At 43.4% G+C, this 14,309-nt stretch overlaps 1 protein-coding gene across 1 annotated transcript in view; it reads left to right on the top strand.

The window, feature by feature from the left end:
- Positions 1-14,309, top strand: part of MAMLD1 (mastermind like domain containing 1) — a 95,775-nt gene that overhangs the window by 47,531 nt on the left and 33,935 nt on the right. Inside the window, exon 2 of the mRNA XM_077826957.1 lies at positions 7,790-9,472. Within this exon, the coding sequence (XP_077683083.1) occupies positions 7,790-9,472 (1,683 nt within the window). The remainder of the gene's footprint in view (positions 1-7,789; positions 9,473-14,309) is intronic.

Genomic DNA, 14,309 nt, shown 5'->3' with positions numbered 1-14,309 from the left:
GTTGTGTTTATTTGCAAAAAGTATCAAATCTGTGGCCGGCTAGGAGATCACGTTTGTCGTTGTGATGCAGGCCATGACTGCCCAGCTTCCTCGTAGAAGCAGGGGTAGAACCCAGATTTTCCTCCCAAAGCACAAGTCTCTTACAGTTTTCGGCGAAAGGAAAATTACCTGTAGCTGTTAGCAGTGTAAGGACCATACACACGAGCAGTTCTGATTCCACCCAGTAGGGGTAATGGTATACATGCACAGTCTGTGGCATAATTAAATTCCTTGCCATGGTCAGGTGCCCGAGAGGAAGAAAATATGTTTGTAAAAAATTTGGAGAGCGAATGTCCTTGGTATTTTGGAGAGCCTCTAACACGGCTTTAAGTGCCCACCTGGGGGATCCCCAGCATTCGAAGGTGAGGGCTGCACTAGCTGGGCTAAAGAAGCAGCTCTTCTGGCTATCCCAACGGAGACTTTTGTAAGGACTGAGGCCAGGCCTACTCTACAAAATTATACTGGTGTAACTACGTCGTTCAGGGGTGTGAAAAATCCACCCCCCTGAGCGACGCAGTTATACCGACCTAACCGCTGGTGTAGATAGCATTATGTCAATGGGAGAGTTTCTCCCTTCGGCAGGGCTACCTCCTCTTGGGGAGGTGGGTTAACGACGCTGATGGGAGGAGCTCTCCCGTCGGCAAAATAGCGTCTTTGCTAAAGCACTACAGCAGAGCAGCTCGACAAGTCCTCCTTTTCTTTTTGCGAATACAGACTAACACGGCTGTTACTCTGAAACCTGTGCTGCTGTAGCTTTTTAAGCATAGACCTGCCCAGAGTCAAATACGAATGTGACCACGTGTTAATCATTCACTAGCAAAAGGTAAGAAATGGCAGTGCATTTGATAGGACATTTCTAATGTATCCCAAGTGATCTCAGTAGAAGTGTGTTTACTATTTCCTTACATACACAGGACCACTTCCTTATGCTCCATGCATCTGCTCTTCCCATAGTCCCTCCAGTAAAAATGCAACAGTATTGACATTTCACGTCTTTCCTTTGTGTTTTTATGCCTGTCTGTTTGGGGGAAGGGGGCGGGGGTGGTTTTTATATAGTAACCAAAATTTTTTGGCAGGGGCATCAGGGGAAGAGGCGAATACCAATGTGGAAGTTGGATAAGGCCCCACTGGAGCCAAGGATCAGGGATCCGCAATCCGTGTCTTGTGGTTGCCATAAATCAGGGCCTGAATCTGCAATGTGCTGTAAAAGCCAGTCAGAACTGTCTTACTCAACAGTAGGTTTAGTAGTTCCATTTTTTCCTCCCTAATGATTATCTCTGCATAGCGTTGACCTAAATTAAGAATGTCTCCGTCGTTGCTATAGCTTCAGTGTGTTTCTAATGGAAGGAGGGGTCTGATGGCAGCCAGGTTGGAAGAAATGAAGCCCCACGGAGTCCTGCATTTCAACCCAGTTGGCGCTTTTCTTTCAGGGTCTGGGGGTGCAGAGGAACAAGTGGTAGGGAATTAATGTAGGCTGCAGTAGGGGCGGGGAAGGTTGGCTTACATGGATAGCTCCTATTTTTAAAGAAAGAAATGAAGCTGAATGACTAGGCAGACAGGCAGGGAGGCTTATTCAATTAGACATTTTAACAAATGGAATCATGCTACCTGTCTCTCTTCTCAATCTGATTTCTCTGCTTCAGTGTTTACCGCTTGCACCTTTCAGCTCTCTCTGCTTTAGACAAAGCTCTTCAGGGCCTTCCTCTCTGTGTTTTGGAAAGTGTCTGGCACAGGGTGGGAATTACCATAATCAAAATACTAATGAACTATGTAAGGTTGCCAATTCTGGTCAGACATATTCCTGGAGGTTTCATCACGTGACATAATATTTAATTAAAGATTAATCTTTAATTCCTGGAAACTCCAGGACAAACCTGGAGGGTTGGCATCACTAAATATATGAAAGTGCCGTGCAAAGAGACTGCAGATCCCACTATGGTGACACTCCACCTTGGTGTGAGCGGCCTCCATTATCCATCGCTTCGATCTGCCCCACATCCATTTAAACTAGGTGTAGCCCACCGGGCTCCCGATAAAAGGCCAGTGCAGCCCTCAGTTGGTTTAAGATGGGTGCCCTGATCTTGGGCTGGTGCAGGGAAAGTCTGGCCGTGTCTCACTGAATCTGCCTTTCATTCCTTGCGCCACTGAGACTGAAGCGTGTGCGTGCACCCGGACACACAGACAGAGGATTGTTTCTCTACTCGCAGGTTGTGTGTGGCAGATTAGATACTTATAACCACAGCTGAAAAGCTTACTTGGAAGGAGCAGTGTAAACAGTTATTTATTCTCGTTATACTACCATTATGAGCTAGCAGTGCTACTTGTTTGTAACTTTCAGCCTTTCCCAGAAATGCAGCCTTCTCATTCTGAGATAAAAGTAAAACTGGGACAGTGTCATAGTCTCGTTTTTAAAAGCAGGCCAGAGATAATGGAGGCTTCATGGTTTAATTTGGCAAAAATCAGAAGGGCTGCCTTTGCTTCCCAAATGTTTCTTAAGAGGCCATCATGTCCACTCTAATGCATTTTAATGAATTTTCACAAGGTCACATGAGAGCACATTGGTCGCTTGTCTGTTTAGTCCTCGTTTGTGTGTATGAATGAAGCTTTTACAGAATTAGCCGTGTACAGTAGTCAATCAGCGCAATTATTTATATACATGCATTCATTGCCAAATAGAGCTTGCCTGCATAATAGCCAGCACAGAATGGGGCAGAACACGTTTTGATTGCTATTCTGATTTATTTGTTGCCAGATAATGAAAAGCAATCTCAAAATGATCTCAAAGGAAACGGGGAGCGAGTTGTAGTAAAACAACCCTTTCCCCTAGGAGGAGCCAATACCAGGCAAGGGAAGCTGGCAGTAAGGCAAGGGAAGAAAGAGTATGAGAAGGACATGTATGCACCCCCAAGAAGTCTTGGTCTGGAGATGCCCCATCATAACTTGATTGATAAGGGCCTGCAATGAGCAGCTGATTGAATTGGTTCACCCAGGGGCTCCTGGATATGGACGTCCTAGCACAGCCGTGATGATCTGCTGCCACTGCAATCAGATTAGCTAAACTAGCAAGTGTCTCTGTAACGTGAAACTGAATTTCTCTCCCCTGTACTTGTCAGAACTGCCACAGCAGCATGTTATTGTACTGTATTTTCCTGTGAAAGCATTCAAATGGGATTTAGGGAGTTGGGGAGAAAAATCTAGCAGGCTCATAGCAGAGATACCAAGGCGGCATAGTGTGTACTGTAAATGAGTAATGAATCATGTGTGCTTGAGCATGGAATACTTAAGCATACCTTTATATAATATAATATCAAATCCAATGAGCGATTTCCACACCTTGCTGATAACGAATAAAGAAGTGCCCGGTATAATATTGCCATCTTTTATTTGCTTGGGATGCTTCAAAGGTGGTATTTTAACCTTGCAGATATGGGGCAGTATTCAGACCTGTCATAAGCGAATACAACTCTGCTGAATTCAGTGGAATTACACCCACTTACACCAGTAGTGAATTTGGCCCTGTGTGTTTTATGGGCACTAGCTGCAAATACTCACCATGAAAGTGAAATGCCAAGATCTTTTGCATATTAAAAAAAAAATCCTGTAGACATTTTATTATACTAAAAAGCAGTTTTTAAAAGCTTAAGTAATACTGGGTACCTTGAGACTTAGAGGCAGATTTGCAAGGGGTCAGAACTCAGTTGGGGGTGGATTTTCAAATGATCTTAGCTCTGATTTAGGAATCTATATAAGGTCTTGCTTATCAACAGAACTCTGCACCCAGCAAATTCCGTTGGGACACTTATGGCTGGATTTGCCACAAGAGTTCAGCACCCAGCATGCTGAAAGGTTTTAAAAATTCCCTGTGGATGCTGAGCCCTTCTGAAAATTCTGGCCTTAGTCTATGGAGTCCTGTTTCTAGTAATTCAAGGGGGTAATGGGGTTTTCCTATTCTCTTCACACTTGCTCCCCAGTGCAACAATTAAGTGGCTTTTCTAAGTGTTCTGAAAGCCAAAATTCTGCGCAGTAAACTCAAGAGCCGGGACAGACATGCCAGTAATTCAGTTGGCCATGTATGGGAGACACCCCTCAGTTTTCCTGCCCAAGGTTTCCTGGGGTGCTGCTTGGGATCACAATGTGTTTATTTTGGAGGCTGGGAAGGAAGTAATGGAAAGTTCTCTAAATGTGTGTCTTTAGATTTACATAGCTGTGCCTTACTGACATGTCTCGGAGAGCTTGGGCAACGTCTATTCAAACATACTACTTCAGCCCATTTTTATCAGAGCAAGAAAGGGGGCGCTTCAGATAAACAAAAAACAAACACCTGATTTCTCACCCAGCAGCCCATCCATCATCAGACCTAGGGCTTGTGCCGTTTTCTAATGATCACCAGACTTAGGCTGTGTCAGGTCAGTGGAATAAGCAAATGACAATCTATAATCCTTCGTTGCGCATGCTCTGCCAGAAACCCCCAGATGCTTGCATCTATACACTTTAAAGTGCTATAGCTGTCACTGGGTGTGGCAAGGAGAGAAGTTGTCTCTCTCACAGTCAGGAATCAAACTTCATAGGTTTCTATAGACCAAAGTCAGAAGACAACAGGAATCCAGTATAGTTGTCGAATAACTGGTGTGTGTTCCTTTTAATTAACACGTTTAACAAGCAGGTGCTCATATTCTGCACCAACTCTAACTTCCAAGTGGTTTTCAGGTGAAGCCCATGTAGAGCCCATTGAAGTAATGCAGTTGGGAGGTCACAAAGTCATGGATCACTGTAATAAGGCCCATATCTGAGAGAATGAAAAAGGCTTTCTTGGCCCTAGGCCCCAAATGTTGCTTTTATAGGCAAAGGGTAGACCAACTCCATCCAAAACATGGGCAGGAACTACCCCTACCATACTCCCTGATATTCCCCTTTACCCCCAAACCCTGGAGCATCACCACCTGATTGATCCTCTGCCATCTCACTTTCCTCCAAATCTCTCTGAGCTGCACACTGAGAAAGTGGAGGTATCGCACCATCTATATTTGATGATAATCATAAGCCTTGTTCACAAATGAACGATACTACAGGCCCCATTAACAAGCACCTTCCTCCCCAGCCATTGAAATGGAGAGATGACAAAATAAAGTCTCTGGAACCCAGCATGAGCAATCGCTTGGGAGCAGATGTGGACTTGCACAAAACCTACCCTCTAGCTCCTCCCTGAGAGAAAAAAACAGCCAATGTAAAGCTATTCACTTAACCTGGGACCCAATGCATGTTAACATGCATTATGGTCAGAGTGAGCAAAAGGTGCTGAAGGATTTAAGAGATTCTTCAGGGAGACCTGAACTTTGTCTGTTGCTTCTCTATGTTAGGACTCAGTGCTGAGGTTAAAATTGGGGATATGCTTACAAGGGTCATTTCAAAGTTGGCAGTCTCCTTGACATGGCTTCTAAGGGGAGAAAATATAATTCTCAGGAAGCAGGACCAACTCTTTAATTGGGGCCATGCTTCTGAAAGGGGCCATGGCATGCTGCAGTGGATGACCGTCTACATTTGTAGAGCACTGATGTGTGTGCTTAATACTGCATAATGGGGAATATTCGTCTACTGCTGACATGCAGGGATCTGCACCAGTGGGGAAGAGAAGACTCACTTTTGTTTGTCCTTTTGGATTTTAAGCTCTTTGGGGAGTGATTGTCTTTTACTAGATGGAGGTACAGTGCCCACCATAGTGGGGTTGGCTGGGGCCTTTAGGTGCCACCATAATATAAATAAGACATAACAATAAAGTAAACTAGAGTGGGAGTTTTTGTTGATAAACCTGGGTGCAGTTTGGTCATGAGATTGGGGTTAATGCTTATATTCTTGCAAAAGTGCTGTGAGGTTGCTTTAATAACCATGAATGATTGAGAGGACCTGATTGTTTTAGAGCTCCCTCAGAAGAAGAGATGCCTGTTTGAAAGATTTGTTTTATTTCTGTCTGAGTGCCCTGCACACGTTACCAACTGAATAACAGAGCTGTAGAAACTGTACAGTTACATTCGCTTCTAACACTACACCACTGCATGCTTCTACGACCTTGTCTGCACTAGAAAAATCTGCAAATCGCTCTATTAGCAAACCCTCCAAGTGGAGACATAGCTGAAACATGGAAGTTCTTGCCAGCATAGCTTATATCAGTTCTCCAAACAAACAAACTAACCAGGCAAGAGGACTCTTTGCCTCGTATAACTGTGTCTACAGTAGGGCTTTTGCTGGCATAGCTACATTGGTTAGTGGTTTGATTTTTATTTTATTTATGTATCTATTTATTTCCCCCCTACGCCCCTAACCAGCATAGCTAGGCCGGCAAAGTGTGCTGCATTGTGGAATATGTGGGTGGGAACTGCAGAGCGCATCAGAGTGTTGCGATCTCACTGCCCTGTGTGGTCAACGATGGCGCCAACTAGCTACCTTTTAGTTTGCGCAAGCAGCAGCCATTGCAACACTTTGCTGCGCTCTGCAGTGCCCGACCCTGTAGTCCACACTGCAGCACAGTGTTGACATACATTCACGTGTAGACCAGGCCTGGAAGAGGCTTGCAATTTTTGTATTATCTTTAAAAAATTTAAGAGGAAACTATGGCTTTTTTATTATTTACCTGTTGGTATTTAGGTAACTTCGAAATGCAGTATCTCTCTCTTGATAAATAACGTACTTGTAATGCCTTTAAATTGAAGCAGCAGTGTTAATGACTGATTAATCTTATGACCCACAGGCCCTGGATATTAAAGTGAGGACCACAGATAATTACATTTAGAAAAGACTGGCGTGTCATGTCAATGGAGCATTAAAGAGCTATTGTTTTCAGCTTCACTTTCTTTACATAAAGTATGAAGTGTGATCATATTTGTCAAGGTTACTGGATTTTTAATTCAACATTTAGTGAGTATCGAGTTTTTCATGTGCCTTTTTGTATTTTACAAATCCTGTAGGTTTTGTGAAGGAGCGGCAGTCCTTCATATCATAGAATCATTGAATATCAGGGTTGGAAGGGACCTCAGGAGGTCATCTAGTCCAACCCCCTGTTCAAAGCAGGACCAATCCACAACTAAATCATCCCAGCTAGGGCTTTGTCAAGCCTGATCTTAAGCAAAGTTGGGGCTAGAGTGCATTTATAAGAAACCGAAATTAAGATTTTAGCTGCTGTTTGGTGTTTGAAGTCTGAAACATCTGTGGCTGGGGAGCTTGAAAGATCAAAATTTGTTTAGATATTTGAGGGTTGTTTTGCTTTGTTTAGAAAAGTCACATGTCGTGTCTTTAAAGAATGTAAAATAGTTTAGCTGTCTCAGGTCTGAACTTAATACCCATTGTTGGCAGTGGGTCACCAACTTTAATCCATGATTCTATTCAACTCTACCATTGTTTAGACAAAAAAATAGTTTCCATAAAAATGTTGGCATGTGTGTTATGCAGGGAGCATAATGTCTTCATTGAAATGGTACCAGAAAGTATTTTTTAAAATTCTATTATTCACAAGACAGACAATATTTTACACTTTTAACATCCAGTTTAAGACTAACATGTCAAATTTAGCACTTGTCTGACTGGATGCAACTCTGTTGACTTCAGTACAGTTGCGTCCACTTAAATCCTGGCTGACTTTGTCCCAGTAGGTCTGTTTTTCCATTGTAAGTTTTTAATTTTCAATATTGCTCTGTCTCAGTATTTCACCTTGCAACTTTCGAATGTGGTATAAGGCCAATAACATGTCCTTTTCTTGCAGTTACAGGGATCCATTAAGAGAAAACTGGAAGATGACAGCTCCCCTGCTTCCAGTGGCATGCCCGATGTCATTTTCCCAAGCGACAATAAGAGACTCTGTCTTGATGATGTAACTCTATCTATGGGCCAAGAGACCAATCCCAATGTGTCATGTCCAGATATGCAGAACTCGCCATTCTCTACCAATCACAGCACTTCTTCCATGGGAGTAGCTGGTCATTCAGTGCTGCTTGAAAACAATCACATGAATGGCAGTGGCATTGGTTCTCCATTTTCGGTACCACCCAACACAGAAATAGGACAGAAAGGGACAATAGGTGGACAGAATAATGTTGCTCACTATGATGAGAAAGGAAACAACATGCAGTCTGTGGACCAGGAATTGCAAGATCTGTTAGAAGAGCTGACAAAAATGCCTGATCCTTCTCCTAATGAGCTGGATCTTGAGAAGATCTTGGGAAGCAAGACCGAAGAGCCACTTGGTCTGAGCCACCCACAGTCAAGCATAAGCACCACACCAAAGTCCTCTCCGCAGACATCTCACTTGGAGAACCACATTGCAAACAAAGATTTTTCTCCAGGTTGCAATCCAACAAGTGGAGGATCACCCCAAATGAGGCCTTCATCTGCTGGGGCTAATTATCCGGTTCCTCCCCCAAACAAAGCTGTTGTATCACCCATCTCTTCGGCAGCACAGAATAAGAACCAGGCACAGTCTATTCTGCCAGTACCCTTGCCCAACATGCCTACATCTAACTGGCATGCACAGCAACTAAAGCAGCTGGCAGCAAGCAAACAAGTGTCTACTACTAAACAGCAAGTACAGGCTCCCAACTGGCCAACCATGTCCACTCCAGGTCTTTCTCCGCCTTACAGGCCGGGATCATCCCCCCTCCATCAACCTTTCAGCCCTCAAAATGTCATGGTGTCTGGCATGGCTTCTAATAGTTTACCAGGAAACAATATTCAAAGTCCTCAAAACGCTCTGCTTTCAAGCATGGCTTCCAGTAACAACCCGTCCAGCGGGCCCTCCCCACCATATGGGTCAGAGAAGCTTTCCAGTCCAGCGCTTAACCAGCAGCCTTTCAGCCCCCAGAATTCCATACTATCCAATATGACTTCAACCAGCCTCCCAACCAACAATATTAAAAGTCCACAGAACAATTTGGTTTCCAGCATGGCCTCCACGAATACTGGACCCTCCCCACCTTACAGGCCAGAAAAACTGTCAAGCCCAGCTCTGCACCAGCAGCCATTTAGTCCTCAAAATACATTAATTCCTAACATCACTCCCACCAGCAATCCCACCAGTATGCAAAGCTCTCTTTTTAAATTGATGACTACAAACCAGTCCAAAAACATGAACATAATTATGCAGCAGCCATCTAATGGCTTGCAGAATGAGAGTCCTGTTCCCCAAGACCAGTTTTCTTTCAATAACACCAAACCACTGTCTCATTTTGCATCAGAGTCAACTACTCCAAAGATGTCACCCATGACTGCCACTCCAGGGCAGCAATCCCTTATTCACTATCTCCAGCAACAGCAGCAAGCTCCAGCCACACAACAGTCTCCACAGACTAATAATTCCCCGTTTATCGAGCAACATCTTCGACAACTGATGCAGCCACCTCGGATGCAGAGACATATGCAGCCTGCTGCTTTGCCATCTCAACCCAGACAGGTTAGAACATTTTCTTCTATATTAAACAGGTTACATTAAAACACTGATGTTTTTGTTGAGGTTTTTTCCCCCCTACCTCTCTGCTTCAAATATAGCATCACTAAGCCCTTTGGCTATGTGCATAGACATAATGGTAACAACATTCTGGGGTTCTTGGGAGTAATTGTATTTATTTCTTCACTCTGTAGTTCCATCACGCACATCCTAGCTGTTTCCCCTAGCTGAGTGGATAGTTCCACACTATTGTACAACGAATGTCTCAGACCATTTACATCACTTTTTAAGAGAATAGTTTTGCTCTTCTAGTTAGCTTATTTTGGTAACTGTGAAGATATTCACATGATGGATTTGCCATCATCTTTCACTCTTTGTTAAAAGAATTTTTAATACTCTGAACCAGATTCCACCCCAAGTTACACCTCTGAAGCCAGGTAGGCTCAGGTGGGATGGAAAGTGGTGCCAGAATATGGCCCTTGTATGTTTAACAATGCAGCACTTGAGTATCCGGGAGAGACTTGAAATACCTGTTACCAAAACTCACCAAAAAATGACCTCCTTTTGGTGAGGCCTACCCTTCCCTAGGTAGATCTGGACTATGTGTTGAGTGGACAAAGGACAGCAGCTGTTAGGGGTAAGAAACGCCATTCATTCCTCTCGAGTAACCCTTGCTGCTGAGTGACGTCTGTCCATATCCTACGTGACCTGAGAGATGTTCGTTGTGACCAAGAGCCTTTGACAAAGGGAGAGCTAAAGGAATGGGGTTCGTTCTGTGGGTGCAGGCTCAAGGGAAACAAAGTGGTTAAAATAAAAATGCAACCTCACAGCCACAATTAACTATGTTGCTAACCAGAAGCAAAACTCTGGCAGTAGAATCTGTCGGGCTGCGTTATTGAGCACAGTGGACTCTGACCAGACACCAACTGGCTTGGAATCTAATCACTTATCATTGACCTGCACTCAGAAGAGCGGAGGATGGTCTCTGAGGTGCTGTTGAGTTTAGCTGAGGAATGACAGACAAAATTGAGGGTTTCTTTGTTCTTCACTCTACCATGGTCAGCTTTCAAACATCCAGCATGTGCCAGCAGTTCCCACACAATAGTATCTTAGCTACCATAGCTTTTTCCTGTACTAAGAATAAGAAATAAGGTAGCTGTTGGTAAATGTCAGCTTCTTAATGGTAACTAAATGTAGCTCCTTTCCACAGTGGCCATTCTAGGACTGACTCACCCTTTTCCAAATAAGTGTGCTCTTGATAGCCCCTTATTATGATGAATCTGCTTCAAACAGGCTGGTGGGAAGGACTGAAACTCACTGATGCTGCTTATCCAAACATATGTATCATATACCACCGGGCACTTCAGGGATTGATTAGGCATTAAAACAAAAAAAACAGGCTACAGATGTAAGGCCCTGATCCAGCAAAGCACTTAGGCACATGCATAATTTAAGAATGTGAGTAGGGTGACCAGATGTCCCGGTTTTATAGGGACAGTCCCGTTATTTGGGGCTTTGTCTTATGTAGGCACCTATTACCCTCCACCCCCGTCCCGATTTTTCACATTTGCTGTCTGTTCACCCCACGTCTAAATCCCGTCGTCTTCAGTGAGACGAGTCGTCCTCTTAAAAGTTAAGCATACAGTGAAGTTGTTTGCTGTATCATGGGCTAAGTGTGTTTTTTCCCCTGCTCCTGAGGACCCTGGTGCCCCAATTTTCCCTGCTTTGCATTCTGTCACACACGTTTTGAGCTCCGACATCACTGGAGTAATAGTAATAGGATGAAATTTAATAGTGAGAAGTGTAAGGTTATGCATTTAGGGATTAATAAGAATTTTCGTTGGGTACGCATCAATTAGAAGTAACAGAGGAGGAGAGGGACCTTGGAGTATTGGTTGATCACAGGATGACTGTGAGCCTCCGATGTGATATGGCTGTGCAAAAAGCTAATGACAGGTTTCAGAGTAACAGCCGTGTTAGTCTGTATTCGCAAAAAGAAAAGGAGTACTTGTGGCACCTTAGAGACTAACCAATTTATTTGAGCATGAGCTTTCGTGAGCTACAGCTCACTTCATCAGATGCATACCGTGGAAACTGCAGCAGACTTTATATATACACAGAGAATATGAAACAATACCTCCTCCCACCCCACTGTCCTGCTGGTAATAGCTTATCTAAAGTAATCTTCAGGTTAGGCCATTTCCAGCACAAATCCAGGTTTTCTCACCCTCCACCCCCCACACAAATTCACTCTCCTGCTGGTGATAGCCCATCCAAAGTGACAACTCTTTACACAATGTGCATGATAATCAAGTTAGGCCATTTCCTGCACAAATCACACCATCACAGGGCCTAATAACATCAGCCACACTATCAGAGGCTCGTTCACCTGCACATCCACCAATGTGATTTATGCCATCATGTGCCAGTAATGCCCCTCTGCCATGTACATTGGTCAAACTGGACAGTCTCTACGTAAAAGAATAAATGGACACAAATCAGATGTCAAGAATTATAACATTCATAAACCAGTCGGAGAACACTTCAATCTCTCTGGTCACGCAATCACAGACATGAAGGTCGCTATCTTAAAACAAAAAAACTTCAAATCCAGACTCCAGCGAGAAACTGCTGAATTGGAATTCATTTGCAAATTGGATACTATTAATTTAGGCTTAAATAGAGACTGGGAGTGGCTAAGTCATTATGCAAGGTAGCCTATTTCCTCTTGTTTTTTCCTCCCCCCCTCCCCCCAGATGTTCTGGTTTAACTTGGATTTAAACTTGGAGAGTGGTCAGTTTGGATGAGCTATTACCAGCAGGAGAGTGAGTTTGTGTGTGTATGGGGGTGGGTTTTTGGAGGGGGGTGAGGGAGTGAGAGAACCTGGATTTGTGCAGGAAATGGCCTAACTTGATTATCATGCACATTGTGTAAAGAGTTGTCACTTTGGATGGGCTATCACCAGCAGGAGAGTGAATTTGTGTGGGGGGGTGGAGGGTGAGAAAACCTGGATTTGTGCTGGAAATGGCCTAACCTGAAGATTACTTTAGATAAGCTATTACCAGCAGGACAGTGGGGTGGGAGGAGGTATTGTTTCATATTCTCTGTGTATATATAAAGTCTGCTGCAGTTTCCACGGTATGCATCTGATGAAGTGAGCTGTAGCTCACGAAAGCTCATGCTCAAATAAATTGGTTAGTCTCTAAGGTGCCACAAGTACTCCTTTTCTTTTTGCAAAAAGCTAATGTGGTCTTGGGATGCATCAGGAGAGGTATTTCCAGTAGGGATAAGGAAGTTTTAGTACCGTTATACAAGGCACTGGTGAGACCTCACCTGGAATACTGTGTGCAGTTCTGGTCTCCCATTTTTAAGAAGGATGAATTCAAATTGGAACAGGTACAGAGAAGGGCTACTAGGGTGATCCGAGGAATGGAAAACATGTCTTATGAAAGGAGACTCAAGGAGCTTGGCTTGTTTAGCCTAACTAAAAGAAGGTTGAGGGGAGATATGATTACTCTCTATAAATATATCAAAGGGATAAATACCCGAGAGTGAGAGGAATTATTTAAGCTCAATACCAATGTGGACACAAGAACAAATGGATATAAACTCATCATCAGGAAGTTTAGACTTGAAATTAGATAAAGGTTTCTAACCATCAGAGGGGTGAAGTTTTGGAATAGCCTTCCAAGGGAAGCAGTGGGGGCAAAAGATCTATCTGGCTTTAAGATTAAACTCGATAAGTTTATGGAGGAGATGGTATGATGGAATAACATGATTTTGGTAATTAATTGAGCTTTAAATATTCATGGTAAATAGGCCTAATGGCCTGTGATGGGATGTTAGATGGGGTGGGATCTGAGTTACCCAGGAAAGAATTTTCTGCAGTATCTGGCTGGTGAATCTTGCCCATATGCTCAGGGTATAGCTGATCGCCATATTTGGGGTTGGGAAGGAATTTTCCTCCGGGGCAAATTGGAAGAGGCCCTGGAGGCTTTTCACCTTCCTCTGTAGCATGGGGCATGGGTCACTTGCTGGAGGATTCTCTGCTCCTTGAAGTCTTTAAACCACGAGTTGAGGACTTCAATAGCTCAGACATAGGTGAGGTTTTTCAGGAGTGGGTGGGTGAGATTCTATGGCCTGCGTTGTGCAGGAGATCAGACTAGATGATCATAATCGTCCCTTCTGACCTTAATATCTATGAATCTATGAATCACTGATTTATGCTTTTTAGCCAAAAAAACCTGGAAAAGATGTGCTTTGGAGATTGTCTTTAACTGGTCAGTGGCTCCTCGTCAGGCATCTTTCTTCATGCTTGGCCTGTGCTGCATTTCTAGCCCCTGCCCACCTACAGCGGGTGAGCGTATAATTTGGGGGCTATTAGTAAAGATCAAGGACAGTTGAGACAGTGATTACAGGTGGTGATTATTTCACATGTCCACGTCAGTTAGGGAAGGTCACAGTGCCTTACTGATTTTATAAGGTAAGACTTATTACATTAATTATTTCTAAACTACACTGCTTCTCCAGGTTTTATAGCTTGTTAAGCTGCTTGTGATCAATGGTGAGTGTTGAAGATCAGGATATTTGCCCTAGGTTTTAATAACTTTGACAATTTGTAATAAAAAAAATGGCCCTGTATGCAAAATTATAAAAAATACCATAGAGAGAGCATATTCTAGACACATGAAACATCAGAATTCCAGTATACTTAAATTTCTTTGACTATTAGTACTTAACTTTTGCTGTTTTGTATACAGTTATTTTTTCAATTGGGTCAAAAGCACTGACGTTGAGCTTTTATTCACAATCCCGATTTCACACTAGGTTTATGCCTGTGTAA

This window comes from Eretmochelys imbricata, chromosome 9 (assembly GCF_965152235.1).
Source record: "Eretmochelys imbricata isolate rEreImb1 chromosome 9, rEreImb1.hap1, whole genome shotgun sequence".
Classification (NCBI taxonomy): domain Eukaryota; kingdom Metazoa; phylum Chordata; order Testudines; family Cheloniidae; genus Eretmochelys; species Eretmochelys imbricata.
The sequence above is the reverse complement of the archived record's forward strand: the minus strand, read 5'-3'. Positions and strand labels throughout refer to the sequence as shown.